This window comes from Monodon monoceros, unplaced genomic scaffold (assembly GCF_005190385.1).
Source record: "Monodon monoceros isolate NGI ecotype Baffin Bay Population unplaced genomic scaffold, NGI_Narwhal_1 Super_Scaffold_21, whole genome shotgun sequence".
Classification (NCBI taxonomy): Eukaryota; Metazoa; Chordata; class Mammalia; order Artiodactyla; family Monodontidae; genus Monodon; species Monodon monoceros.
In genome coordinates this window covers 57854840-57882551 of record NW_021703778.1, presented here as the reverse complement: position 1 = coordinate 57882551, position 27712 = coordinate 57854840, and the positions used below count along the sequence as shown (strand labels likewise).

At 35.0% G+C, this 27712-nt stretch overlaps 1 protein-coding gene across 1 annotated transcript in view; it reads right to left on the bottom strand.

Moving 5' to 3' along the window:
- The window catches only part of UNC13C (unc-13 homolog C), a 591853-nt gene that overhangs the window by 442129 nt on the left and 122012 nt on the right, over positions 1 to 27712 (bottom strand). The window contains exons 4-5 of the mRNA XM_029237965.1: positions 1718 to 1740; positions 1067 to 1131 (exon numbers count right to left, since the gene is read on the bottom strand). Of these exons, the coding sequence (XP_029093798.1) occupies positions 1067 to 1131; positions 1718 to 1740 (88 nt within the window). The remainder of the gene's footprint in view (positions 1 to 1066; positions 1132 to 1717; positions 1741 to 27712) is intronic.

Below are 27712 nucleotides of genomic sequence, written 5' to 3'. Positions count from 1 at the left end.
GAAATATTTACATCGCTTATGAATAATGAAGTGCAAAGTTTTCCAAGGTATGTTGTCAAATAGTAAAAAAGAAAAGGTAAGGAAAAAGAAACCCACAAGTTGCAGATGAAATATAGCATAGTAATTAAGATCAGAGACTCTGGAACTAGACTAACTTTTGAATACTGACTTTGCTACTTACTATGTGTATGAAGAGAAAGGTTTGGTTTTGGTTGCTTTTCTTTATTTCTTTGTTTTTAACTACGTTATACATCAGTTTCCTCGTGTAAAGTGGAGGTCAAAATAGTACTTACCTCACAGGGCTATTGTAAGGAACAAATGAGTCATTATATATGAAACAATTGTAATGATATCTGCTATTATGTCAGCACTAAATTAGTGCTTCTTTATTTACATATAGAATGGCCTAATTTATGTTCAACGCACAGAGACAAACAAAACTATTATTCTATATGAACTTATAGAACATATGTTTACAAGCACACAGAAAAAGGCCTAACAACACACATGCCAAACTGATACCAATGTATCATTAGGGGCATTAAAGGAAATCCCTTGCTGTTTGAGTATCTTACATAGAAAATATAATTAATACATTATTTTGTGATTACATTTTAAATACTTTATACACTCATTAAATGGAACTATAAAAAATAATGGTGAAGATTACATTTACTCACTTATTGACATAAAAAAATGTTCATGCACATACCGTAAAGTGCAAGCAAGCAGATCAAAACACTATTAATTTTATTAACATGAACTCAGTAATGTAAAATTATACGGTTATGTTTTGTGTATGGGATGATCATGTTAATGTTTATTCTGGCTAGGTGATTTCAACTTTGTTCTTTATATATAGATACATGTATATATAATTAAACATAAATATACACAAATCTATACATTACTTTTTTTAAAACACTATAAAAGCTATTTTACTGTGAAAAGAAAGCAACAGCAAGGCAAGCTAATTATGTCATCGTGCAACATTCTGCATTCAAAATACATATGTTGAGAACCATTGATGAATGGAATGAATTAGAAAGGTTATGAATGTACTTACCCACCAAACGCCTGAAGTGCAGAGAACTGGGAAGCATCCAAATCACTGCCACTTACTATTCGAGCCTTAAACGAAAATGGAGAAAAACAAAACAAAACAAAAGAAAGAGGCTTTTAGCATCCTATAGCTGTGTATACATGAATTTGGAACACGCGTCAACTGCACTAGACACGTAACACCTAGTATGACAGATGCTAAGCAGGGTCAGCTTCAAGTCAAAGCTACTGTGTTTTTGTGAGTGGAGGTTTTGAAATTAGCTGTCAGCATTCAGACAAAAGCACTGGCAGAGTCGAGGAAAATATCATATTCCAAATACTATTTGCCCTTAAAACTTGGTATGTGCAGTGAAGATCATGAATCAGTCAGAGAGATCGTGATTCGCCAGACTTAAAAACAGATGCTGAGTTTGACCGTAGCAGACCCCTAGGTTGGCAAGTGTAAGCTAAAGTAAGCAAAGCTGGCAAGGTGTAACCTCTTCATAAATGCAACAGATTGGGGCACACTTAAAGGACAACCAAAGAATGGAAAGCTGGGATAACATGCACAGTTCACAACTAAAACAGAAGAACCAAAACAGGTCTAATATGTCACAAACAAACATGTACAAAAGACAAGATCCCTCAGGAGGGAAGAAAAAGTATGATTTAAAACCTTTTCATCCACAGAACTGCTATCTGAAAGAGAATCAGGAAAAGAAGGAATAAATGTTAGATGGAGTACTTTTCAAGAAATCATTTAAACATATACATGAACAAAGTGTTAGTGTTATATAGTTTAAAATCATAAATGAACCCCAAGGGAAGAAGGATAGTTTGTCCTCACAATTTAAAGAGCCGGAAAATGTGCCAGAATGCTTGAAAAGTATAAAAGAGTGATTACAGGACTTAACGAAAGACAATGTGTCGTAAAAAGAAAAGAACAGTTTAAGTATCAGAATGCCTAGGCTCCAGTTGGGGCTCTGCCACTTACTAAGCACACTGGGCAAACTACCAAATTCTCTGGAGCCTGGAGGCTAGACCTAACTGTGAAATTCAAAGTCACTAATACTTTGCTTTTTGCCTCCAAATGTTGTGGAGAGGATCAATTAAGATCAATATATATGAAAGTAAACCCCAGGTGACTATATAAACTAAAGATGTTTTATTGAGGGATTATTTATGGCTTCTCATAGAACTTCAGAACTAAAAGATTAATTAAGTACATTTCATCTTGCAAATAAGAAAACTTGCCTGAAGGGATTAAATGACTTAGGATCCCAAAACTAGTAAATGACAGAGTGGGACAAAAATCCAGGGCTTCTGATCTCCTACCTGCTGCCCTTTAGACCCAATGTTTCAGGTGAATTGAACAAAACAGTGAGGGGTGGTTGATCCACAGTTCTCCAGTGCAACTTAAGATAAATCACAAGGTCAACATTTATCACTTTCAACTGCTCATGGGCCCAAGTAGATGAACAATGGACTACTGCTTTTTTTTTTGAAACTCAAGTCTAAATCTGTAAGGGTCATCATAGCATGGTCCATTTCTACCTTACATAGTGTTATTGCTTTTTAGCATAAAGCTGGAGGGATTTCTCTATGAATACAAGTTTGCAGAAAGCTAGAGCTGGCAAGACCTTACAGTTCATGTAGTCCAATCCCCTTATTTTTATAGATGAGCCCCAGAGACAGAAAGATTTCCCTGAGGTCATGTAACTCAATGATGACCTTTATTGATAAAAATCTGAAATATATTTATTTTCTTGACTCATTAAGTATGAACCAGTTAACATAACTAAATATTTTTGTGCAATATTTAAGATTTTACAATATCCCAGGGTTCTATCTTTGAATATAAAACAGGGTAAGGCACAATATAGAGTAATAAAGCAAATCTTATTTATGGCCATAAGTATTTTTAAATACTTCACAAAATACAGAAAATAAAATTCAGCACAGTATCAGAAGAATAATATATCATAGCCATGAAGATTTTTTCATAAGCATGATTTAAAATCACTGACGAATTTAACATGACATATTAACTGGTCATAAAATACATATCTGCATTTCAACAGGAACACACAAGTTATCAAATAAAATTTCAAAATCTTCCAAATAATTTTTAACCTATTTAAAATAGGATTGGAATGAGTCTTAAGTTTAATATGCTAAAAATATCTTTCAGAATCAACTTAAGTGTAAAATATTAGGGCATCCCTATTATTAAAACCAAAACAAAAATGTTCACTACCATATTTTAACTTAATTCCAGAAATTCTGACCAATATATTAAAACAGAGATAAACTTTAACACCAATGTTGAAAGGTAAAATACAGAGTTATTATTTTTCAGGAATTACAGTATTATACCCTGAAAACAAGCCAAACCAAACCACCTGGAAAACTATTAGGATAATAAAATAGGTGGCAAAGTGAATATATAACCAACACATCAAGTAACAACATTAAGTTATTTCCTACTAACTAGCAATAACTAGTTTGGAATACAATGACATTAGATCTCATTTCAAATATCCAGTACTGTGACACAGTCCTCATTCACATCCTACACTTTGGCCACAATTAAATTCTTGCCATTTAGTTTCCATGACATGTCTTTTAAATGTGTACCTTTGCATTTTCAGTTTCCTCCTCCTAAAAGAAGTTATTGCTTTCTTCATCCAGCTAACTGCCTGTCAGCCTCCAAAACTCAGTTGAATCATAACCCCCTCTCCTGGAATCTTGTCACTTTTCAGGGATTCATGGTATTTATACATGAGCGCTGCACACTGTGTATTCCTCTTGGCTAACCCTCAAAATTTCCCAATTTCCTTATCTGAAATCATTCTAAAAAAGTGCCTCAATGATACTTTATTTAAGCTTTTTGTCAACTTCCATTATATTCCTGAAACACAGGAGATGACTAATAAATGTTTGCTAAGCAGTGAATGTACAACCTTACATAAGCTATACAACTTTATTGAAGTATTTAAAAATCCATATAAAGAAAACTATTATTTCATCTTTCTGTATAGGGAGGATGAATTACTTTCTAACAGATTTATAGATTTAACAGTTAAAATCCTAATGGCAAGTTGTTGTAACTTGAAATTATTCTAATTTTAAGTATAACTAGGTCAACAAACAAGTAAAAACACGTAAGATTGTTTTAAAGGAGATTAATGAGGGCAGATTACACAAATATTAAAAGTCTATAATAGCTGAAATATTATGGTTGTGGCAAAATAACAGAAGATCAGTGAAACTAAGTATACATACTTATGTATACTCCAAAGTAATATACCCTTATACTTAAGAACTTAGTGAATAAGAAAGGACATATTATTATCAAAGAAAATGAGAAACATTAGTTAATAAATGATGCTTATGGGGGCAGAGACAAGATGGCAGAGTAGAAGGACTTGAGCTCACCCCCCTCACCAAAACACCAAAATCACAACTGACTGCTGAACAACCATTGACCAAAAAAACACTGGAAACTACCAATAAGACAAAGAAGAAGCCAAATGAGACACTAGAAGAAGCACAATCATGATAAAATCAAATCACATACCTGCCAGGTGGGTGACCCACAAAATGGAAAACAATTATATGACAGAAGTTATCCCAAAGGAGTGAAAGTTCTGATCCCCACATCAGGCACCCCATCATTAGAGTCTTACATCAGGAGGAGTCCCCAGGGCATCTGGCTTTGAAGGTCAGTGAGGTTCTGATCACAGGAATTCCACAGGAATGGGAGAAACAGAAACTCCACTCTTGGATGTTGCACACAAGGTCTTGTGCACACCCAGACGCAGGGGAAAAAGCAATGACCTCATAAGAGCCTGGGCCAGACCTACTTGCTGGTATTGGAGGGTCTCCTGCAGAGGCAGGGGGAGGCTGTGGCTCACTGCAGGGGAAAAGATAATGGAGGCTGTAGTTCTAGAGAATACTCATTGGCAAGAGCCCTCCCCTAGGTCACCATTTTCCCACAAGACCTGGCCCCACCCAATGGCCTGTACACTCCAGTGCTGAAACACCTCAGGCCAAACCACCAACAGGGTGGGAACACAGCCCCACTCATCTGCAGACAGGCTACCTAAAGTCTTCCTGAGCCCACAGCTTCCCAATGAACACACCCCTTCACATGGCCCTGCCCACCAGAGGGACAAGACCAAGCTCTAGTAACCAGTGGGCAAGAACCAGTCCCTCCCACCAGAAAGCTGGCATAAGCCCCTTAGACCAGCATTATCCATCAGGGGACAGACAGCAGAAGCAAGAAGAACTAAAACCCTGCCTCCTGAGGAACAGAAACAGCAAACACAGAAAGTTAGACAAAATGAGACAGCAGAGGAATGTGTCCCAGATGAAGGAACAAGATAAAACCCCAGAAGAGCTACTAAGTGAATGGGAGATAGGTAATCTACCTGAAAAAGAATTCAGAGTAATGGTAGTAAAGATGATCTAAAATCTTGGAAAAAGGATGGAGGAACAGACAGAGAAGATAGCAGAAATGTTTAAAAAAGAGCAAGAAGATCTACAGAACAAACAGAGATGAACACTACAATAACTGGAATAAAATTACACCAGAAGGAATCAATATCAGAATACATGAATCACAAGAATGAATAAGTGAACTGGAAGACAGAATGGTGGAGATCACTGCTGCAGAACAGAATAAAGGAAAAGGAATGAAAAGAAATGAGGACAGTCTAAGAGACCTCTGGGACAACATTAAAGACACCAATATTCTCAGTATGGAGGTCCTAGAAGGAGAAGTCAGAGAGAAAGGATCTGAGAAAATATATCAAGAGTTAATAGCTGAAAACTCCCATATCATGGGAAACGAAGCAGTCATCCAAGTTCCAGGAAATGCAGAGAGTCCCAGGCAGGAAAACCCCAAGGAGGAACATGCCGAGAGACACAGTAATCAAGTTGACAAAAATTAAAGACAAAGAAAATATTAGAAGCAACAAGGGAAAAGCAAAAATAACATACAGGGAATTCCCAAAAGGTTATCAGCTGATTTTTCAGCAGAAACTCTAAAGGCCAGAAGGGAATGGCAAAATATATGTAAAGTGATGAAAGGGAAGAACCTACAACCAAGAATACTCTACCAAGTAATGCTCTCATTCAGATGTGATGGAGAAATCAAAAGCTTTATAGACAAGAAAAAGCTAAGAGAATTCAGCACCACCAGAACAGCTTTGCAACAAATGCTAAAGGAACTTCTCTAGGTGCAAAAGAAAAAGCCACAACTAGAAACAAGAAAATAATGAATGGAAAAGCTCACCTGTAAAGGCAAACAAGAGTAAAGGTAGGAAGTCATCCACACACAAATATGAAGTCAAAACCAGCAACTGTGAGAAGAGGAGAGTATAAATGCAGGACATTGGAAATGCATTTGAAATTAAGGGACCAGCAACTTAAAACAATCTTGTTTGTATACACACTGCTATATCAAAACCTCATGGTAACCACAAAGAGAAAAACTACAATAGATACACAAAAAATAAAAAGGAATCCAAACACCACACTAATGTTAGTCATCAAAACACAAGAGAAGGGAACAAAAGAGAAAGGGAAGGAAAAAGACCTACAAAAGCAAAACCAAAACTATAACAAAATGGCAATAAGAACATACATATTGATAATTACCTTAAACATATATGGATTAAATGTTCCAACCAAAAGACAAAGACTGGCTGAATGTATACAAAAATAAGATGCATATATGTGCTGTCTACAAGAGACCCACTTCAGATCTAGGGACATATACCAACTGAAAGTGAAGGGATGGAATAAGGTATTCTATGTAAATGGAAATCAAAAGGAAGCTGGACTAGCAATACTCATATCATACAAAACAGACTTTAAAATAAAGACTGTTACAAAAGACAAAGAAGGACACTTCATAATGATCAAGGCAACAATCCAAGAAGAAGATATAATAATTGTAAAAATATATGTACCCAACATGGGAGCACCACAATATATAAGGAAAAAACTAACAGCCATAAAAGGAGAAATCTACAGTAACACATTAATAGTGGGGGACTTTAACACCCCACTTTCATCAACAGACAGATCATACAGGGAGAAAGTCAAAAAGGAAACACAGGCCTTAAATGACACATTAGACCAGATAGACTTAATTGATATTTATAAAGCATTCCATCCAAAAGCAGCAGAATACACATTCTCCCTACTGCACATGGAACATTCTCCAGACCTTACCACATGCTGGGCAACAAAATCAAGCCTAAGTAAATTTAATAAAATTGAAATCATATCAAGCATCTATTCTGACCACAATGCAATGAGATTAGAAATCAACTACAAAAAAAAAACTGGAAAAAAACACAAACACATGGAGGCTAAACAATATGCTACCAAACAACCAATGGATCATTGAAGAAATCAAAAAAGAAATTAAAAAATACCTGGAGAAAAATGAAAATGAAAACATGACAATCCAAAACCTATGGGGCTCAGCAAAAGCAGTTCTAAGAGGGAAGTCCATAGCAATTCAAGCTCACCTCAAGAAACAAGAAAAATCTCAAATAAATAACATAAACTTACACCTAAAGCAACTATAAAAAGAACAACAAACAAAATACAAAGCTAGTAGAACAAAAGAAATCATAAAGATCAGAGCAGAAAAAATTGAAATAGTGAAGAACAATAGAAAAGATCAATAAAACTAAAACCTGGTTCTCTGAAAAGATAAACAAAATTGATAAACCTTTAGTCAGGCTCAACAGGAAAAACTCGGAGATAGAGGGCTCAAATCCAAAAAATTAGAAATGAAAAAGGAGAAGTTCCAATGGACACAAAGGATAATAAGAGAATACTACAAGCAACTATATGCCAATGAAAGGAACAACCTAGAAGAAGTGGACAAATTCCTGGAAAGATACAGTCTCCCAAGACTGAACCAGGGAGACAAAGAAAATATGAATATGCCAATCACAAGTACTGAAATTAAAACTGTGATGAAAAAACTCACAACAAACAAAAGTCCAGGACCAGGTGGTTTCACAGGCAAACTCTCTCAGACATTTAGAGAAGAGTTAATGCCTATCCTTCTCAAACTATTCCAAAGAATTGCACAGGAAGGAATATCCCCAAACTCATTCTATGAGGCCACCATCCCCCTGATACCAAAACCAGACAAAGGTACCACAAAAAAGAAAATTACAGGCCAATATTACTGATGAACATCGATCCAAAATCCTCAACAAAACGCTAGTAAACCAAATGCAACAATACATTAAAAGGATCACACAATACGAATAAGTTGGATTTATCCCAGGGATGCAAGGATTTTTTTAATATCCATAAATGAATCAGTGTGATACAACACATTAACAAATTAAAGAATAAAAATCATATGATCATCTCAATAGATGCAGAGAAAGCTTTTGACAAAATTCAGCACTCATTTACGATGAAAACTCTCCAGAAACTAGATATAGAGGGAACATACCTCAACATAATAAAGCCCATATATGACAAACCTACAGCTAACATCATACTCAATGGTGAAAGGCTGAAAGCATTTCCTCTAAGATCAGGAACAAGACAGTGATATACACTCTTGCCATCTTTATTCAACATAGTTTTGGAAGTACTAGCCATGCCAATCAGAGAAGAAAAAGAAATAAAAGGAATCCTTCAAGAAATATAACTGTCACTGTTTGCAGATGACATGATACTATGCATATATAATCGTAAAGATGCCACCAGGAAACTACTAGAGCTAATCAATGAATTTGGTAAAGTTGCAGGATATAAAATTAATACACAGAAATCTGTTGCATTGCTATACACTAACAGTGAAAGATCAGAAAGAGAAATTAAAGAAACAACCCCATTCACCATCACATTAAAAAGAATAAAATACCTACGAATAAACCTACCTAAGGAGGGGAAAGATCTGTACTCTGAAAACTATAAGATGCTGATGAAAAAAATCAAAGATGACACAAACAAATGGAAAGATATACCATGACCGTGGATTGAAAGAATCAATATTGTCAAAATGACTATACTACCCAAGGCAATCTACAGATTCAATGCAATCTCTATCAAATTACCAATGGCACTTTTCACAGAACTAGAAAAATCAAAAAATTTGTACAGAGACACAAAAGGCCCTGAATAGCAAAAGCAATCTTGAAAAAGAAAAATGGAGCTGGAGGAATCAGGCACCTTGACTTCAGACTATACTACAGTCATCGAAACAGTATGGTACTGGCACAAAAAAACAGAAATACAGTTCAATGGAAGAGGATAGAAAGCCCAGAAATTAAACCATGCACTATGGTCAATTAATCTACAACAAAGGAGGCAAGACTATACAATGGAGAAAAGACAGTCTCTTCAATAAATGGTGCTGGGGAAAACTGGACAGCTACATTTAAAAAAATGAAATTAGAATATTCTCTAACCACACACACGAAAATAAACTCAAATTGGATTAAAGACCTAAGTGTAAGACTGGATACCATAAAACTCTTAGAAGAAAACATAGGCAGAACATTCTTTGACATAAATTGCAGCAAGATCTTTTTTGATCTGTCTCCTAGAGTACTGAAAATAAAAACAAAAATAAACAAATGGAACCTAATTAAACACTTTTGTACAGGAAAGGAAACCATAAACAAAATGAAAAGACAACCCACAGAATGGGAGAAAATATTTGCAAACAATGAGAGGGACAAGGTATTAATCTCCAAAAGTTACAAGCAGCTCATGCAGCTCATTATCAAAAAAAAAAAAAGAAAGTAAAGAAAAATCCAACCTAAAAATGGGCAGAGGACCTAAACAGACATTTCTCCAAAGAAGACAGGCAGATGGTCAACAGGCACATGAAAAGATTCTCAACGTTGCTAACTATTAGAGAAATGCAAGTCAATACTACAATGAGATATATAACATTTAACACCAGTCAGCATGGCCATCATCAAAAACTCTACAAACAATAAGTGCTGAAGAGCATGTGGAGAAAACGGAAACCTCCTACACTGTTGGTGGGAATGTAGATTGGTGCAGCCACTGTGGAGAACGGAAGGGAGGTTCCTTAAAAAACTAAAAACAGAGCTACTACATAACCCAGCAATCCCACTCCTGGGCATGTATCCAGAGAAAAACATGGTTCAAAAGGATACATACGCCCCAATGTTCACTGCAACATTTTTTTACAATAGCCAAGACATGGAAACAACCTAAATGTCCATCAACAGATGAATGGATAAAGATGTGGTACATATATACAATGGACTATCACTCAGCCATTAAAAAGTGTGAAATAATACCTTTTGCAGCAATATGGATGGACCTGGAGATTATCATACTAACAGAGAAAGACAAATATCATATGATATTTCTTATATGAAGAAAATTAAAAAATGATACAACTGAACTTATTTACAGAACAGAAACAGACTCACAGACTTAGAAAACTTACGGTTACCAAAGGGGAAAGGTGAGGGTAGGGATAAATTGGGAGTTTGGGATTCACAAATATACACTACTATATTTAAAATAGATAACCAACAAGGACCTGGTTTACAGCAGAGGGATCTCTGCTCAATATTCTGTAATAACCTAAATGGAAAAAGAATTTGAAAAAGAATAGATATATGTATAACTGAATCAGTTTGCTGTACACCTGAAACACAACACTGAAATCAAATATGTTCCAATATGAGATAAAAATTATAAATAAAATGTTACTTAGAACATTGGGTAAATATTTCTAATAGTCATTTGTATCTCATACATATATCATGAAGTTCCAGATGTATTATTAAATTTAAAGTAATTCAAATTCAAGTAAGAAAAAGTAAAAAAAAAATGTATATTTATTAAGCCTATGGAATAAGAAGATATGCTCAAACTTAGAGTTAAAGAATAAAACAAAGAGAAACGTTTGATAAATTTATATTCATTTACTATTTTTGTATACAAAAACAAGAAAATAAAAATATTTTTTGCTGAATACATGTATATTAATATGTTCAATGTATAAAGAACTCTCACATGTCTATAAAAAGTGACACTAATACCCCAATAGATACACGGTCAAGAATGTGACTAGATAATTCACAAATTAGAATGCAATAGTCAATAAGCATGAAAAATTAACCAGTTTATTAAAACTATGCCTAACCATGATTATAAAATTAGCAAAGTTAAGAATAATGATATTAATTTTAATGATATTGAAAATAATTACTAAGGTCTTTGAGGATATCAAGAATCAGGCACTCTGATATAGGGTTGGGTTGGTAACAGTGAAAATTATATTTGTCAGAAACCTTTTAGTGATGTCTAGCGATAAACTTTGTTCTTATGGGTAAATTCCTTTTTTGGAAGTTGATGCTAAGGAAATTAAATTTGTTATGGACTGAATTGTGTCCCCCTTAATCCATATGCCAAAGTCTTAACTCCCAGTACCTCAGAATACAGCCTTGTTTGGGAGTAGAGTTCTTGCAGATATAATTAAATGAGGTCATACTGGAGTAGGGTGATCCACAATCCAGTATGACTGATGTCCTTATAAGAAGGAAAAATTTGGAGACAGATAAACACACCCAAGAAAAACATCACATAAAAATCAGAGTTATACTGCGAAGCCTAAGACCTACCTACCAAAAGTCACAAGAGAGGCCTGACAGATCCATCCCTAGAGCCTTCAGAGGGAGCACTGCCTTGTCAATACACCTGGATCTAGCCTCCAGAACTATGAGACAATTTCTCTTGTTCTCAGTCACTCAGTTCATGGTGCTTTGTTACAACAGCCCTAGCAAACTAAAATAATTTTAAATACTGAAGAAAATCTATGTGTGAGGATCTGCATTGTTTCATTATTCACAAAAACAAAAAAAAACTGGACATACACAGCCAAGTATAGAAGTGTGGGTTGAAAATTATGTTCTATGACCTAGATGCAATAATTTGCTATCATTAAAATAAATGCATTTAAAGACTATATAAAGATGTAGGAAATATTATGTATGTATATTATATATATGATATATATGTATACATTTATATTATACATGTTACATATGTATGTAATCAATATACACATTCTCACGATGGCTTTGTTCCTTGATGAATTGCCTTTTACTCTACATGTAGCTATTTTGCTTAGTTGAATTCTGGTTAAAATTCTAATTAAATGCTGGATACTCCCCATAATGCTTCTCCTAATGCTCCTTGTCTTAGAAGTCCTATCATCTCACATCAAGGTCATTTTGCAGTTCCGTGACTTGATATCTTTAATATAGACCCATGGTGCCTCCATCTACTTATAGTGAAACCTCCTCTATAAATGGAATTACAGTGAATTTCTGTGACTGTATGCTTCTTAATGTCTCAAAATAACATAGTTAATTTTTTTAAACATAATATTTATCAGGTGAACATCATTATTCTAATCAACCATGCTGCATGGGAACCTAGGAAACTAAAATCTTTAGCATGCAGGAGTGCACATGATGTAAGTTTAGTAAGGCCATCAGAAGTTCTTGTGTGAGCATCCCTGAGAAGGAAATCTGAACGTGATTTAGGCAACATGTGACCACCTATGCCCTCAGTTTTCCCTCATATAAGTGAACTAAGGTTTGACTAGCATGTATCTGAAACCTCTAACTCTAAATTTCATGCTTTTGTTTCCATATGTATAATAAAACTTCACTATAACAAAGTGTATTTACTCACAAGCTACCACAAAAATATTTAAAATTAGTATCTAATGTTTAAATGAGTTATTTATAATCATTTCACATTCTCCTAAGATAAAAGTAAAAATTGTTTCCGCTCTTGATATTTTACCCATAACACCACACCTTTGGAAGGAAATTTGGTAGAAGAGACCTCTAAGTTTGTAAAGAATCCGAGTTCTAGAGTCATACCTGGCTTAGGAGTTTCATTAAACTTCTTTGCTCTATAGTTCTTCATTGATAATATATAGCTTCCACTGGTAGTAATATTTCAGTATGTGCTTTGGAAATATGTTTGCTTTACTTACCAGGACATCAAAGTATTTATGACTTTTACAACATGTACAATATATGCCTGAGAATCATGAAATGGGAGCTGAAGACAATTCAGAGAAAACGTTATAATGTTATCAGAGTACTGTTGAGTTGCCGTTAACTTTTACAGAGTACCTACTATGTGCTACATAATCTGCAAAGCACGTTATCTGCTCTTTTACTGAATGCTTTGAACTGTCTTATAATATATCAATATTCCTTAGATGCTGCCAGGGCAAAGGAAACGCTGTGAGCATGGCTCACATTTCAGTTCTAATTCTGGATGCAATAGGGTGGGTGCTAAGTGAAAGATTAATGCTTATTAATTCATCTTACACTTTTGTTCAAGGAGGTAACCTGAAAAATTGAGTCAAAAATATGAAAGATATGATATGGGAGCAAGAGAAGAAATCTCTCTCTCCAGCCAGAGAGGATAAGGGGTTTAGAAAGAATAGTAGATTATTTATGAGTGGGTCTTTGTCAAATGAAGGCATTCTTGGCAGAGGGAAAATAATTTTAAAAGGCGCTGAAGCTTGAAAGAGTATAGTGTGTTAGGAACTAAAACATGGGAATGTGAGAGTAAATACTAAGAAATAAAAGGTAGATAAATGGAGCTCATAGTATGAAAATCTTCACATATCTTATTAAGGAATTTATACCCTAATTGCAATTGGAAACCACAAATAGCTAGACAGTGACATATAACATGAACAGAATTTTATTTTCTGTTTTAAAAAATCCAAACCAGTCCCCTGGACAAGGCAGAACAAGATGATATGGAATGGTCTGCTAATTGATCCACATATACCACAATTTTACACACATACAAAAATGGTAAGTAAAGTAATTTTTTAAACTTTAAAGCATATCTAAACTCAAAAAGAAGAACAATCTCCCAATATGTACAAATGAAGTAGAAATTCAGCACTAACTATGAATGAAATAAAACCCAAAATTGCTTACAGGGGTATTGCAACCATTCATTCATTCATTCAGCAAATATTGATCAAGTGCTCCCTAGGTGCTAAACACTGTGCTAGGGACTAAGGATACCAAACTTGAAAATAAAGATAAAATTACATAAGCAGTGGTGATATTTAACGTTAAGTCTACATCACAGAATCTGCACAAGCAAAGCTAAAAATTTTCTTGAAGCTACCCGGGTAAATCAGGAAGTCAAAACAGTATAAATACACTCATACAATATAAACGAATGAGATAAAAATTATCTATGGCAATGGAGAAACAAGGAAGTTTTCCATCCACTTAGAGACATAAACAAAAAAAATTTACAAAGGAAAACCTGAATCTCAGGCCTGTACCAAATGCGGTTTCACAATTCACATCAAAATTAAATACATTTATTCTTTTCACATAAAATACTAATAAAAATTGACAATGCACCTTGCCACAAAAGAAACCTCAACATATTCTATGAAAGTGTTATCCTAAAGACCAATTACATAAGAAATCAACAATGGGTCAGTGATTTAAAAAAACAAAAAACCCTCCATTTTGAAACTCATTAACACTTCCCCTTAAGATTTACAGATGATAAAAAAAATGGTGTAAATCATGAAATGTGAATAGCTAAACTAAAATTAAGCATATACAGAGACACACATACATATATATTTGTGGGATAACTGTGGTATGATAGAGTTGCAGACTTAAATGTTTTAAGCAAATAAAAAAATTAAAACAAAGTAAAAATGCAACTCAAGAAGCTAAAAAGAATTATAGCATAACCCAAAGCAAGTAAAAAATCAGAACAGTAAAGAGTGGAAATAATGATGTAAAATTATTTTCTGAAAAAAAAAAAGGTATGAAAAAAGATGTCTTAAAAAACTTTAATAAAACTATAGAGAATCTTGCAGCTTGTGGAAGGAAAATCATATTCACAGGAAGGCAGACAAAATGAAAAAGCAAAGGACTATGTACCAGATGAAGGAACAAGATAAAATCCCAGAAAAACAACTACATGAAGCGGATAGGAAACCTTCCAGAAAAAGACTTTAGAATAATTATAGTGAAGATGATCCAGGACCTTGGAAAAAGAATGGAAGCAAAGATTGAGAAGATGCATGAAAGTTTAACAAAGACCTAGAAGAATCAAAGAACAAACAGAGATGAACAATACAATAATTGAAATGAAAAATACACTAGAAGGAATCAATAGCAGAATACCTGACGCAGAAGAACAGATAAACAACCTGGAAGACAGAATGGTGGAAATCACTGCTGCAGAACAGAAAAAAGAAAACAGAAAGAAAAGAGATGAAGACAGTCTAAGACACCTCTGGGACAACATTAAACACACCAACATTCACATTATAGGGGTCCCAGAAGGAGAAGAGAGAAAGGACCTGAGAAAATACTTGAAGAGATTATAGTTGAAAACTTCCCTAGCATAGGAAAGGAAATAGCCACCCAAGTCCAGGAAGTGCAGAGTCCCAGAAAGGATAAACCCAAGGAGAAACAGGCCGGAACACACAGTAATCAAATTGACAAGAATTAAAGACAAAGAAAAATTATTAAAAGAAACAAGGGAAAAATGACAAATAAGATACAAGGAAATTCCCATAAGGTTAACAGCTGATTTCTCAGCAGAAACTGTACAGGCCAGAGGGAGTGGCATGATATATCTAAAGAGATGAAAGGGAAGAACATACAACCAAGATTACTCTACCCAGCAAGGATCTCACTCAGATTCAACAGAGAAATCCAAAGCTTTACAGACAAGCAAAAGCTAAGAGCATTCAGCATCACCAAACCAGCTCTACAACAAAGGATACAGGAACTTCTCTAAGTGGGAAACGCAAGAGAAGAAAAAGACGTACAACAACAAACCCAAAACAATTAAGAAAAATGTAATAGGAACATACATATTGATAATTACCTTAAATGTGAATGGATTAAATACTCCAACCAAAAGACACAGGCTTGCTGAACGGATGCAAAAACAAGACCCATATATATGCTGTCTAAAACAGACCCACTTCAGACCTAGGGACACATACAGACTAAAGGTGGGGGGATGGAAAAAGATATTCCATGCAAAGGGAAATCGAAAGAAAACTGGAATAGCAACACTCATATCAAATAAAATAGACTTTAAAATAAAGAATGTTACAACAGACAAGGAAGGACACTACATAATGATTAAGGAATAAATCCAAGAGGAAGATAAAACAATTATAAATATATATGCACCCAACATAGAAGCACTTCAATACATAAGGCAAATGCTAACAGCTATACAAGAGGAAATCAACAGTAACACAATAATAGTGGGAGACTTTTACACCTCACTTACAACAATGGACAGATCATCACGACAGAAAAGTAATAAGGAAACACAAGCTTTAAATGACACAACAGACCATATAGACTTAATTGGTATTTATAGGACACTCCATCAGAAAACAGCAGATTACACTTTCTGCTCAAGTACACATGGAAAACTCACCAGGATAGATCACATCTTGGACCACAAATCAAGCCTCAGTGAATTTAAGAAAACTGAAATGATCTCAAGTATCTTTTCTGACCACAACACTATGAGATTAGAAATAAATTACAGAGGAAAAAACGTAAAAAACACAAACACATGGAGGCTAAACAATATGTTACTAAATTACCAAAAGATCACTGAAGAAATCAAAGAGGAAATCAGATAACACCTAGAGACGATCCAAAACCTGTATCTCTTCTCGGCCTTTTGGCTAAAATCAAGAGTAGTATCAAAACCTATGGGATGCAGCAAAAAGCAGTTCTAAAAGGGAAATTTATAACACTACAATCCTAACTCAGGAAACAAAAATAATCTCAAATAAATAATCTAATCTTACACCTAAAGGAAATAAGAACAAACAAAACCTAAATTTAGTAGAAGGAAAGAAATTGTAAAGATCAGAGCAGAAATAAATGTAATAGAGAAAAAGAAAATAATAGCAAATATCAATAAAACTAAAAGCTGGTTCTTTGAGACGATAAACAAAATTGATGAACCTTTACTGAGACACATCAAGAAAAAGAGGGAAATCGATACAGCCACTATGGAGAACAGTAGGGAGTTTCCTTAAAAAACTAAAAATAGAACTACCATATGACCCAGCAATCCCACTACTGGGCATATACCCCGAGAACACCACAATTCAAAAAGAGTCATGTAACACAATGTCCACTGAAGCTCTATTTACAAAAGCCAGGACATGGAAGCAACCTAAGTGTCGATCGACAGATGAATGGTTAAAGAAGATGTGGCACATATATACAATGGAGTATTATTCAGCCATAAAAATAAACGAAATTGAGTTATCTGTAGGGAGGTGGATGGACCTAGAGTCTGTCATACAGAGTGAAATAAGTCAGAAAGAGAAAAACAAATACTGTATGCTAACACATATATATGGAATGAAAAAAAAATGGTCATGAAGAACCTAGAGGCAGTACAGGAATAAAGATACAGACCTACTAGAGAATGGACTTGAGGACATGAGGAGGGGGAAGACTAAGCTGGGGCAAAGTGAGAGAGTGGCATGGACATACATACACTACCAAACGTAAAACAGATAGCTAGTGGGAAGCACCCACATAGCACAGGGAGATCAGCTCGGTGCTTTGTGACCACCTAGAGGGGTGGAATAGGAAGGGTGGGAGGGAGGGTGATGCAAGAGCAAAGATATATAGGGATATATGTTTATGTATAGCTGATTCACGTTGTTATACAGCAGAAGGTAACACACCATTGTGAAGCAATTATACTCCAATAAAGATGTTAAACAAAGACTACTAACCACAGAAAAAAAACAAAAAGGAAAAAGAGGGAGATTACTCAAATCAATAAAATTAGAAATGAAAAAAGGAGAAGTTACAATGGATACCACAGAAATATAAAGCATCATAGGAGACTACTACAAGCAACTCTATGCCAATAAAATGGATAAAGTGGAAGAAATGGACAAAGTCTAAGAAAGGTATAACCTTCCAAGACTGAACCAAGAAGAAACAGAAAATATGCACTAGACCAACCACAAGTAATGAAACTGAAACTGTGATTTAAAATCTTCCAACAAACCGAAGTCCAGGACCAAATGGCTTCACAAGTGAATTTTATCAAACATTTAGAGAAGTGCTAATAACCATCTTTCTCAAACTCTTCCAAAAAATTGCAGAGGAACACTCCCAAACTCATTCTACAAGTCCACCATCACCCTGATACCAAAACCAGACAAAGACTACAAAAAAAGTTACTGACCAGTACCACTGATGAAAACAGATGCAAAAATCCTCAACAAAATACTAGCAAACAGAATCCAGCAACACATTAAAAGGATCATAAAACATGATCAAGGGGGATTTATCCCAGGGATGCAAGGATTCTTGAGTATATGCAAATCAATCAATGTGATACACCATATTCACAAATTGAAGAATAAATACCATGTGATCATCTCAATAGATGCAGAAAAAGCTTTTGACAAAATTCAAAACACATTTATGATAAAAACTCTCCAGAAAGTGGGCACAGCAGGAACCTACGTCTAATACCAAAGGCCATGTACAACAAACCCACAGCAAACGTAATTCTCAATGGTGAAAAACTGAAAGCATTCCCGCTAAGATCAGGAACACAACAAGGATGTCCACTCTTGCCACTATCACTGAACATAGTTTTATAACTCCTAGCCATGACAATCAGAGAAGATAAGGAAATAAAAGAAATACAAATTGGAAAAGAAGTAGTAAAACTGTCATTGTTTGCAGATGACATGACACAATACATAGATAATCCTAATGATGTCACCAGAAAACTACTAGAGCTAATCAATCAATTTGGTAAAGTCGTAGGATACAAAATTAATGCACAGAAATCTCTTGCATTCCTATACACTAACAACGAGAGATCAGAAAGAGAAATTAACAATCACATTCACCATTGCAACAAAAAGAATGAAATACCAAGGAATAAACCTACCTAAGGAGGTAAAAGACCTGTACTCAGAAAACTGTAAGACACTGATGAATAACAGTGGTGAGAGTGGGCAACCTTGTCTTCTTCCTGATCTTAGTGGAAATGGTTTCAGTTTTTCACCATTGAGGACAATGTTGGCTGTGGGTTTCTCATATATGGCCTTTATTACGTTGAGGAAAGTTCCCTCTATGCCTATTTTCTGCAGGGTTTTTAATCATAAATGGGTGTTGAATTTTGTTGAAAGCGTTCTCTGCATCTATTGAGATGATCATATGGTTTTTCACCTTCAATTTGTTAATATGGTGTACCATGTTGATTGATTTGCGTATATTGAAGAATCCTTGCATTCCTGGGATAAACCCCACTTGATCGTGGTGTATGACCTTTTTAATGTGCTGTTGGATTCTGTTTGCTAGTATTTTGTTGAGAATTTTTGCATTTCAGTTCATCAGCGATATTGGCCTGTAGTTTTCTTTCTTTGTGACATCATTGCCTGGTTTTGGTATCAGGGTGGTGGTGGCCTCGTAGAATGAGTTTGGGAGTGTTCCACCCTCTGCTATATTTTGGAAGAGTTTGAAAAGGATAGGTGTTAGCTCTTCTCTAAATGTCTGATAGAATTAGCCTGTGAAGCCATTTGGTCCTGGGTCTTTGTTTGTTGGAAGATTTTTAATCACAGTTTCAATATCAGTGCTTGTGATTGGCCTGCTCATATTTTCTATTTCTTCCTGGTTCACTCTCAGCAGGTTGTGCATTTCTAATAATTTGTCCATTTCTTCCAGGTTGTCCATTTTATTGGTATAGAGTTGCTTGTAGTAATCTCTCATGATTCTTTGTATTTCTGCAGTGTCAGTTGTTACTGCTCCTTTTTCATTTCTAAATCTACTGATTTGAGTCTTCTCCCTTTTTTTTCTTGATGAGTCAGGCTAATGGTTTATCAACTTTGCTTATCTTCTCAAAGAACCAGCTTTTAGTTTTATTGATCTTTGCTATCGTTTCCTTCATTTGTTTTTCATTTATCTTTGATCTGATTCTTATGATTTATTTCCTTCGGCTAACTTTAGGGTATTTTCTTCTTTCTCTAATTGCTTTAGGAGCAAGTTTAGGTTGTTTATTTGAGATGTTTCCTATTTCTTAAGGTCTGATTGTATTGCTATAAACTTCCCTCTTAGAACTGCTTTTGCTGCATCCCATAAGTTTGGGTCGTCGTGTCTCCAATGTCATTTGTTTCTAAGTATTTTTTGATTTCCCCTTTGATTTCTTCAGTGATTACTGAAGAAATTATTAAGTAGTGTGTTAAGTAGTAGTGTGTTAAGTACTATTATTAAGTAGCGTGTTGTTTAGCATCCATGTGTATTTTTTACAGATCTTTTCCTGTAATTGATATCTACTCTCATATTGTTGTGGTCAGAAAAGATACTTGATATGATTTCAATTTTCTTAAATATACCAAGTTTTGGAAGTTTTAGCCACAGCAATCACAGAAGAAAAAGAAATAAAAGGAACCCAAATCAGAAAAGAAGAAGTAAAGATGTCATCATTTGCAGATAACATGATACTATAGAGAATCCTAAAGATGCTACCAGAAAAATACTAGAGCTAATCAATGAATTTGGTAAAGCAGCAGGATACAGAATTAATGCACAGAAATCTCTCGCATTCCTATACACTAATGATGAAAAATCTCAAAGTGAAATTAAGAAAACACTCCCATTTACCATAGCAACAAAAAGAATAAAATATCTAGGAATAAACCTACCTAAGGGGACAAAAGACCTGAATGCAGAAAATTACAAGACACTGATGAAAGAAATTAAAGATGATAAAATGGATGCAGAGATATACCATGTTCTTGGATTGGAAGGATCAACATTGTGAAAATGACTCTACTACCCAAAGCAATCTACAGATTCAATGCAATCCCTATCAAACTACCACTGGCACTTTTCACAGAACTAGAACAAAAAATTTCACAATTTATGTGGAAACACAAAAGACCCCGAATAGCCAAAGCAAACTTGAGAATGAGATATGGAGCTGGAAGAATCAGTTCCCTCACTTCAGACTATATTACAAAGTTACAGTAATCAAGACAGTACGGTACTGGCACAAAAACAGAAAGATCAATTGAACAGGATAGAAAACCCACGCACATATGGTCACCTTATCTTTGATAAAGGAGGCAAGAATATACAGTGGAGAAAAGACAGCCTCTTTAATAAGTGGTGCTAGGAAAACTGGACAGGTACAGGTAAAAGTATGAAATTAGAACACTCCCTAACACCATACACAAAAATAAACTCTGAATGGATTAAAGACCTAAATGTAAGGCCAGACAGTATAAAACTCTTAGAGGAAAACATAGGCACAACACTCTATGACATAAATCACAGGAAGATCCTTTTTGACCCACCTCCTACAGAAATGGAAATAAAAACAAAAATAAACAAATGGGACCTAATGAACCTTCAAAGCTTTTGCACAGCAAAGGAAACCATAAACAAGACCAAAAGACAACCTTCAGAATGGGAGAAAATATTTGCAAACGAAGCAACTGACAAATGATTAATCTCCAAAATTTACAAGCAGCTCATGCAGCTCAGTAACAAAAAAACAAACAACCCAATCCCAAAATGGGCAGAAGACCTAAATAGACATTTTTCCAAAGAAGATATACAGATTGCCAACAAACACATGAAAGAATGTTCAACATCGTTAATCATTAGAGAAATGCAAATCAAAACTACAAGGAGGAATCACCTCACACCTGTCAAAATGGCCATCATCAAAAAATCTAGAAACAATAAATACTGGAGAGGGTGTGGAGAAAAGGGAACACTCTTGCACTGTTTGTGGGAATGTAAATTGATACAGCCACTATGGAGAACAGTATGGAGATTCCTTAAAAAACTAAAAATAGAACTACCATACGACCCAGCAATCCCACTACTGGGCATATACCCTGAGAAAACCATAATTCAAAGAGTCATGTACCAAAATGTTCACTGCAGCTGTATTTACAATAGCCTGGACATGGAAGCAACCTAAATGTCCATCAACAGATGAATGGATAAAGCAGATGTGGCACATATATACAGTGGAATATTACTCAGCCATAATAAGAAACGAAATTGAGTTATTTGTAGTGAGGTGGATGGACCTAGAGTCTGTCATACAGAGTGAAATAAGTCAGAAAGAGAAAAACAAATACCGTATGCTAACACATATATAAGGAATGTAAGGAAAAAAAAAAAGGTCATGAAGAACCTCGGGGTAAGATGGGAATAAAGACACAAACCTACTAGAGAATGGACTTGAGGATATGGGGAGGGGGAAGGGTAAGCTGTGACAAAGTGAGAGAGTGGCATGGACATATATACACTACCAAATGTAAAATAGCTAGCTAGTGGGCAGCAGCCACAAAGCACAGGGAGATCACCTTGGTGGTTTGTGACCATCTAGAGGGGTGGGACAGGGAAGGTGGGAGGGAGGGAGACGCAAGAGGGAAGAGATATGGGAACATATGTATATATATAACTGATTCACTTTGTTATAAAGCAGAAACTGAAACCACTGTAAAGCAATTATACTCTAATAAACATGTTAAAAATAAATTAATTAAATAAAATAAAATTTAAAAGAGACACTGATGAAAGAAATCAAAGATGACAAAAGCAGATGCAGAGATAAACCATATTCTTGGATTGGAAGAACTAATATTGTGAAAATGACTATATAACCCAAAGCAATCTACAGATTCAAGGCAAGCCCTATCAAATTACCCATGCCATTTTTCTTTAGGAAGCGAGAACAAAAAATCTTAAAATGTGTATGGAAACACAGAAGACCCCAAAAACCAAAGCAATTTGAGGGAAAAAAAACAGAGCTGGAGCAATCAGACTCTGTGACTTCCGATTATACTGCAAAGCTACAGTATTCAAGACAATATGGTACTGGCACAAAAACAGAAATATAGATCATTAGAACAGGATAGAAAGCCCAGAGGTAAACCCACACACCTATGGTCAACTAATCTATGACAAAGGAGGGAAGGATATACAATGGAGAAAAGACACACTCTTCAATAAGTGGTGCTGGGAAAACTGGACAGCTACCCGTGAAAGAATGAAATTAGAACACTCCCTAACACCATACACAAAAATAAACTCAAAATGGATTAGAGACCTAAATGTAAGACTGGACACTATAAAACCCTTAGAGGAAAACATAGGAAGAACACTTTTTGACATAAATCACAGCAAGATCTTTTTTGACCCCCCTCCTAGAGTCATGGAAATAAAAACAAAAATAAACAAATGGGACCTACTGAAACTTAAAAGCTTTTGCACAACAAAGGAAACTATAAAGAAGATGAAAAGACAACCCTCAGAATGGGAGAAAATATTTGCAAATGAATCATCAAAGGATTAATCTGCAAAATATATAAACAGCTCATGCAGCCCAATATTAAAAAAACAAACAACCCAATCCAAAAATGGGCAGAAGACCTAAATAGACTTTTCTCCAAAGAAGACATACAGATGGCCAAGAGGCACATGAAAAGCTGCTCAAGATCAGTAATTATTAGAGAAATGCAAATCAAGATTGCAATGAGGTATCACCTCACACCGGTTAGAATGGGTATCATCAGAAAATCTACAAACTACAAATGCTGGAGAGGGTGTGGTGAAAAGGGAACCCTCTTGCACTGTTGCTGGGAATGTAAATTGATACAGCTATGTCCTCAATATGGAGAACAGTATGGAGGTTCCTTAAAAAAGTAAATATAGAATTACCATATGCCCCACCAATCCCAGTACTGGGCATATACCCAGAGAAAACAATAATTCAAAAAGCCGCATGGGACTTCCCTGGTGACACAGTGGTTGAGAGTCCGCCTGCTGATGCAGGGGACAGAGGTTTGTGCCCCGGTCTGGGAAGATCCCACATGCCGCGGAGCGGCTGGGCCCGTGAGCCATGGCCGCTGAGCCTGCGCGTCCAGAGCCTGTGCTCTGCAACGGGAGAGGCCACAACAGTGAAAGCCCGTGTACCGCAAAAAAATAAAAAATAAATAAAAAATAAAAGCCACATGCACCCCAATATTCACTGCAGCACTATTTACAATAGCCAGGTCATGGAAGCAACCTAACTTCCCATCAACAGGCGAATGGATAAAGAGGATGTGGTACATATATACAATGGAATATTACTCAGCTACAAAAGGGAACGAAATTGGGTCATTTGTAGAGATGAGGATGGACCTAGAGACTGTCATAAACAGTGAAGTAAGCCAGAAAGTGAAAATAAATATCATATATTAACACATATACGTGGATTCTAGAAAAATGGTACAGATGAACTGGTTTGCAAGGCAGAAATAGAGACAGAGATGTAGAGAACAAATGTATAGACACCAACGGGGGAAAGTGGGGCAGTGGGGGCAGTGGTGGGATGAATCTGGAGGTTGGGATTGACATGTATACACTGATATGTATAGAATGGATAACTAATAAGAACCTGCTGTATAAAAAAAATTAAAAATAAAAAAATGAAAACTTTTTAGTAAGAGTATAAATCTTAACCAAGGCTGATTAAGAAAAAGTAATGTACATTTGAACAATATTATGTAAAAGGGATATAACCAAAGATTAAGTGGAGATTTAAAACGTTTAAGAGTGTGCTATAAGCATCTTTATGTCAATCAATGTTAAAACTTCAAGAAATGGGTAATTTTCTAAAAACACTGTTACCAAAATATGAATTTTCTAAGACAACCTACCACAATTTATACAAAATACAAAAACTAAACAAACCAATAATTACTAAAAAATGCTAAATCAGTAGGAAAAACTCCAAGAAAGAATACCAAATTTTATAAAGTTTGTATAAAACAGATAATACAAGTATACTGTTATTATAAACCTAACTACAGAAGTTTATATTATGCACTTCCACAGGCACATAGAATACGTAGCATGGAAACAGAAGGAAATGTATTCAATTAATTTTCTGAAGCTACAATAAGCTTGATATTGTCATTAGAAAAGATGCTCAACATCACTATTATTAGAGAAATGAAAATCAAAACTGCAGTGAGGTATCACCTTACACCAGTCAGAATGCCATTATCAAAATATCTATAAAAAATAAATGCTGGAAAGGGTGTGGAGAAAAGGGAACCCTCATACACTGCTGGTGGGAATATAAATTGATACAGCCACTATGGAGAACAGTATGGAGGTTCCTTAAAAAACTAAAAATAGCACTACCATATGACACAGCAATCCCACTCCTGGCCATATACTCAGAGAAAACCATAATTTGAAAAGATACATGCATCCCAATGTTCATTGCAGCTCTATTCACAATAGCCAGGGCATGGAAGAAACCTAAACGTCCATTGACAGAGGAATAGATAAAGAAGATGTTGTACATATATACAATGGAATATTGCATATATAAAAAATAACAAAATAATGCCATCTGCAGCAACATAGATGGATGTAGAGATTGTCACACTGAGTGAAGTAAGTCAAACACAGAAAGGCAAATATCATATAATGTCACTTATATGTGGAATCTAAAAAGAAGGGTACAAATGAACTTATTTACAAAACAGAAGTAGAGTCACAGATGTAGAAAACAAACTTATGGCCACCAGAGCGGGGGGGGGGGAAATTAAATTGGGAGATTGGGACTGCCATATACATACTACTATATATAAAATAGGTAACTAATAAGAACCTACTGTATACCACAGGGAACTCTGCTCAATACTCTGTAATGGCCTAAAAAAAATTTAATTAATTTTTCAAAAAGTGAAAGGAAAAATATATATGAAAATCATTTCTATCATTCATGTGTATGCTAGCATATATGTATGTAAATATGTACATATGTAGGTATACATATTTAAATATATACATATATTTGTGAATTTATATCTAAAATACTAAGACAATACAATTTAAAATTGGACAAAATATTTGAACAGGCACTTCACAAAAGAAAATATATGAATGACCAAAAGGCACACAAAAATATGATCATCATTAATCACTGGGGAAATCAAATTTAAAACCATAATGAGATACTATGACCCATCCTGTAGAATGACTAAAATTAAAAAGACTGGCAACAAGTGTTGACAAGTATGGGAAGCAACTCAAACTTGCTTACACTGCACGTGAGAATATAAAATGCTACAAATCACACTGGAAAACACGTTGGTTACTTCTCAAAAATTTAAACATACACTTACCATATGACCCAGGCATTCTGCTATTGGAAAGCAAAGTGAAAATGTATGGCCACACAAAGACTTAAACACAAAAATTCACAGCAGCTTTATTAATAGCTAAACAGTAGAAACAACACAAATAGCAAGCAAAAGAACAATAAGTAAACAAATTTTGCTACATCCACAAAACAAGCAATACACTGCTGTTACAGACAAGCACGTAGATCTCAATAATACTAGGCTGAGTGGAAGAAACCAGTCACACAAATATGTACACTGCATTATTCCACTCCTCTCTAGTTCAAGACCAAGCAAGACTACTTTACAGTAATTAGGATCAGATAAGCAGTTGCCTAGTATAGCAAGCTGGGGGTATTGACTGCAAAGGGCATGAGGGAACTTTGTGTTGCTGGACATTTTCTCTATCTTGATCGTGAAGTGGGTTACATGGGTGTAAACAGCCACAACAGATCAAATTACACAATTAAAATGGGTATATTTTATAAAGGGAGCTTATAACTCAATCAAGTTGATGTAAAAAGCCCATCAGTACAATTCGCCACATTAAAGTATCGAAGGAAAAAGAAAAATCTCATTATATACGGCAAACTAATAAAATTAAACATTCATTAATGGCCAGAAACAAAGAATCAGAAGAAAGCAAAACCATATTAAACTAAGTCTTCAGCAATTTCCTTACCTTGATAAAAGATGTTTATTAAAAACACAACATACCATACATAAATCATGAAACTTTAGGTCAGGAGTCAGGTACATACGCCTGCTATCATTTCTACAACTTAACACAGTATTCCAAAGACCTCGCTAAAGCAAGCAAGGAAAAAAAAAAATTTGTTTACAGACACTACTACTAGCTACGTAAAAGTCCGAAAGAACCTATAGATAAACTATTAAAACTAGTAAGAATGTTCATTCTGGTCACTCCCTATAAAAATCAACATACAAAATGAAATAACCACATTTATATTTTAATGAGAACAAACTAGGAAATATACACCAAAAAATTTTTATTCACAATAGTGTAAGAATAACATTAGGTCTATAAGAGCATCTAACAAAATAAGTTCAAGATCTTTACAAAGGAAATTATAAAAACATTTTTGAAAGAGATAAAAGACACAGATAAATAGAAAACTATATAATTTTATGGGTAAGAAAACTCAGTACCTAAAGATATAATCTCCTAAAATTAATATGTAAAGACTGTGCACATGGAATCAATACTACAGTAAGATGTTTTCATAGACTTCTATAACACACATCTAAAATTTAGGTCAAAAAATGAAATTTAAGAGTAGCCAAGACAACACTGTGAAAAGGAGTATACAACATTGCCCTACAAATATGAAGGGTAATTAAAAAGCTATGAGAAAAGGGAAC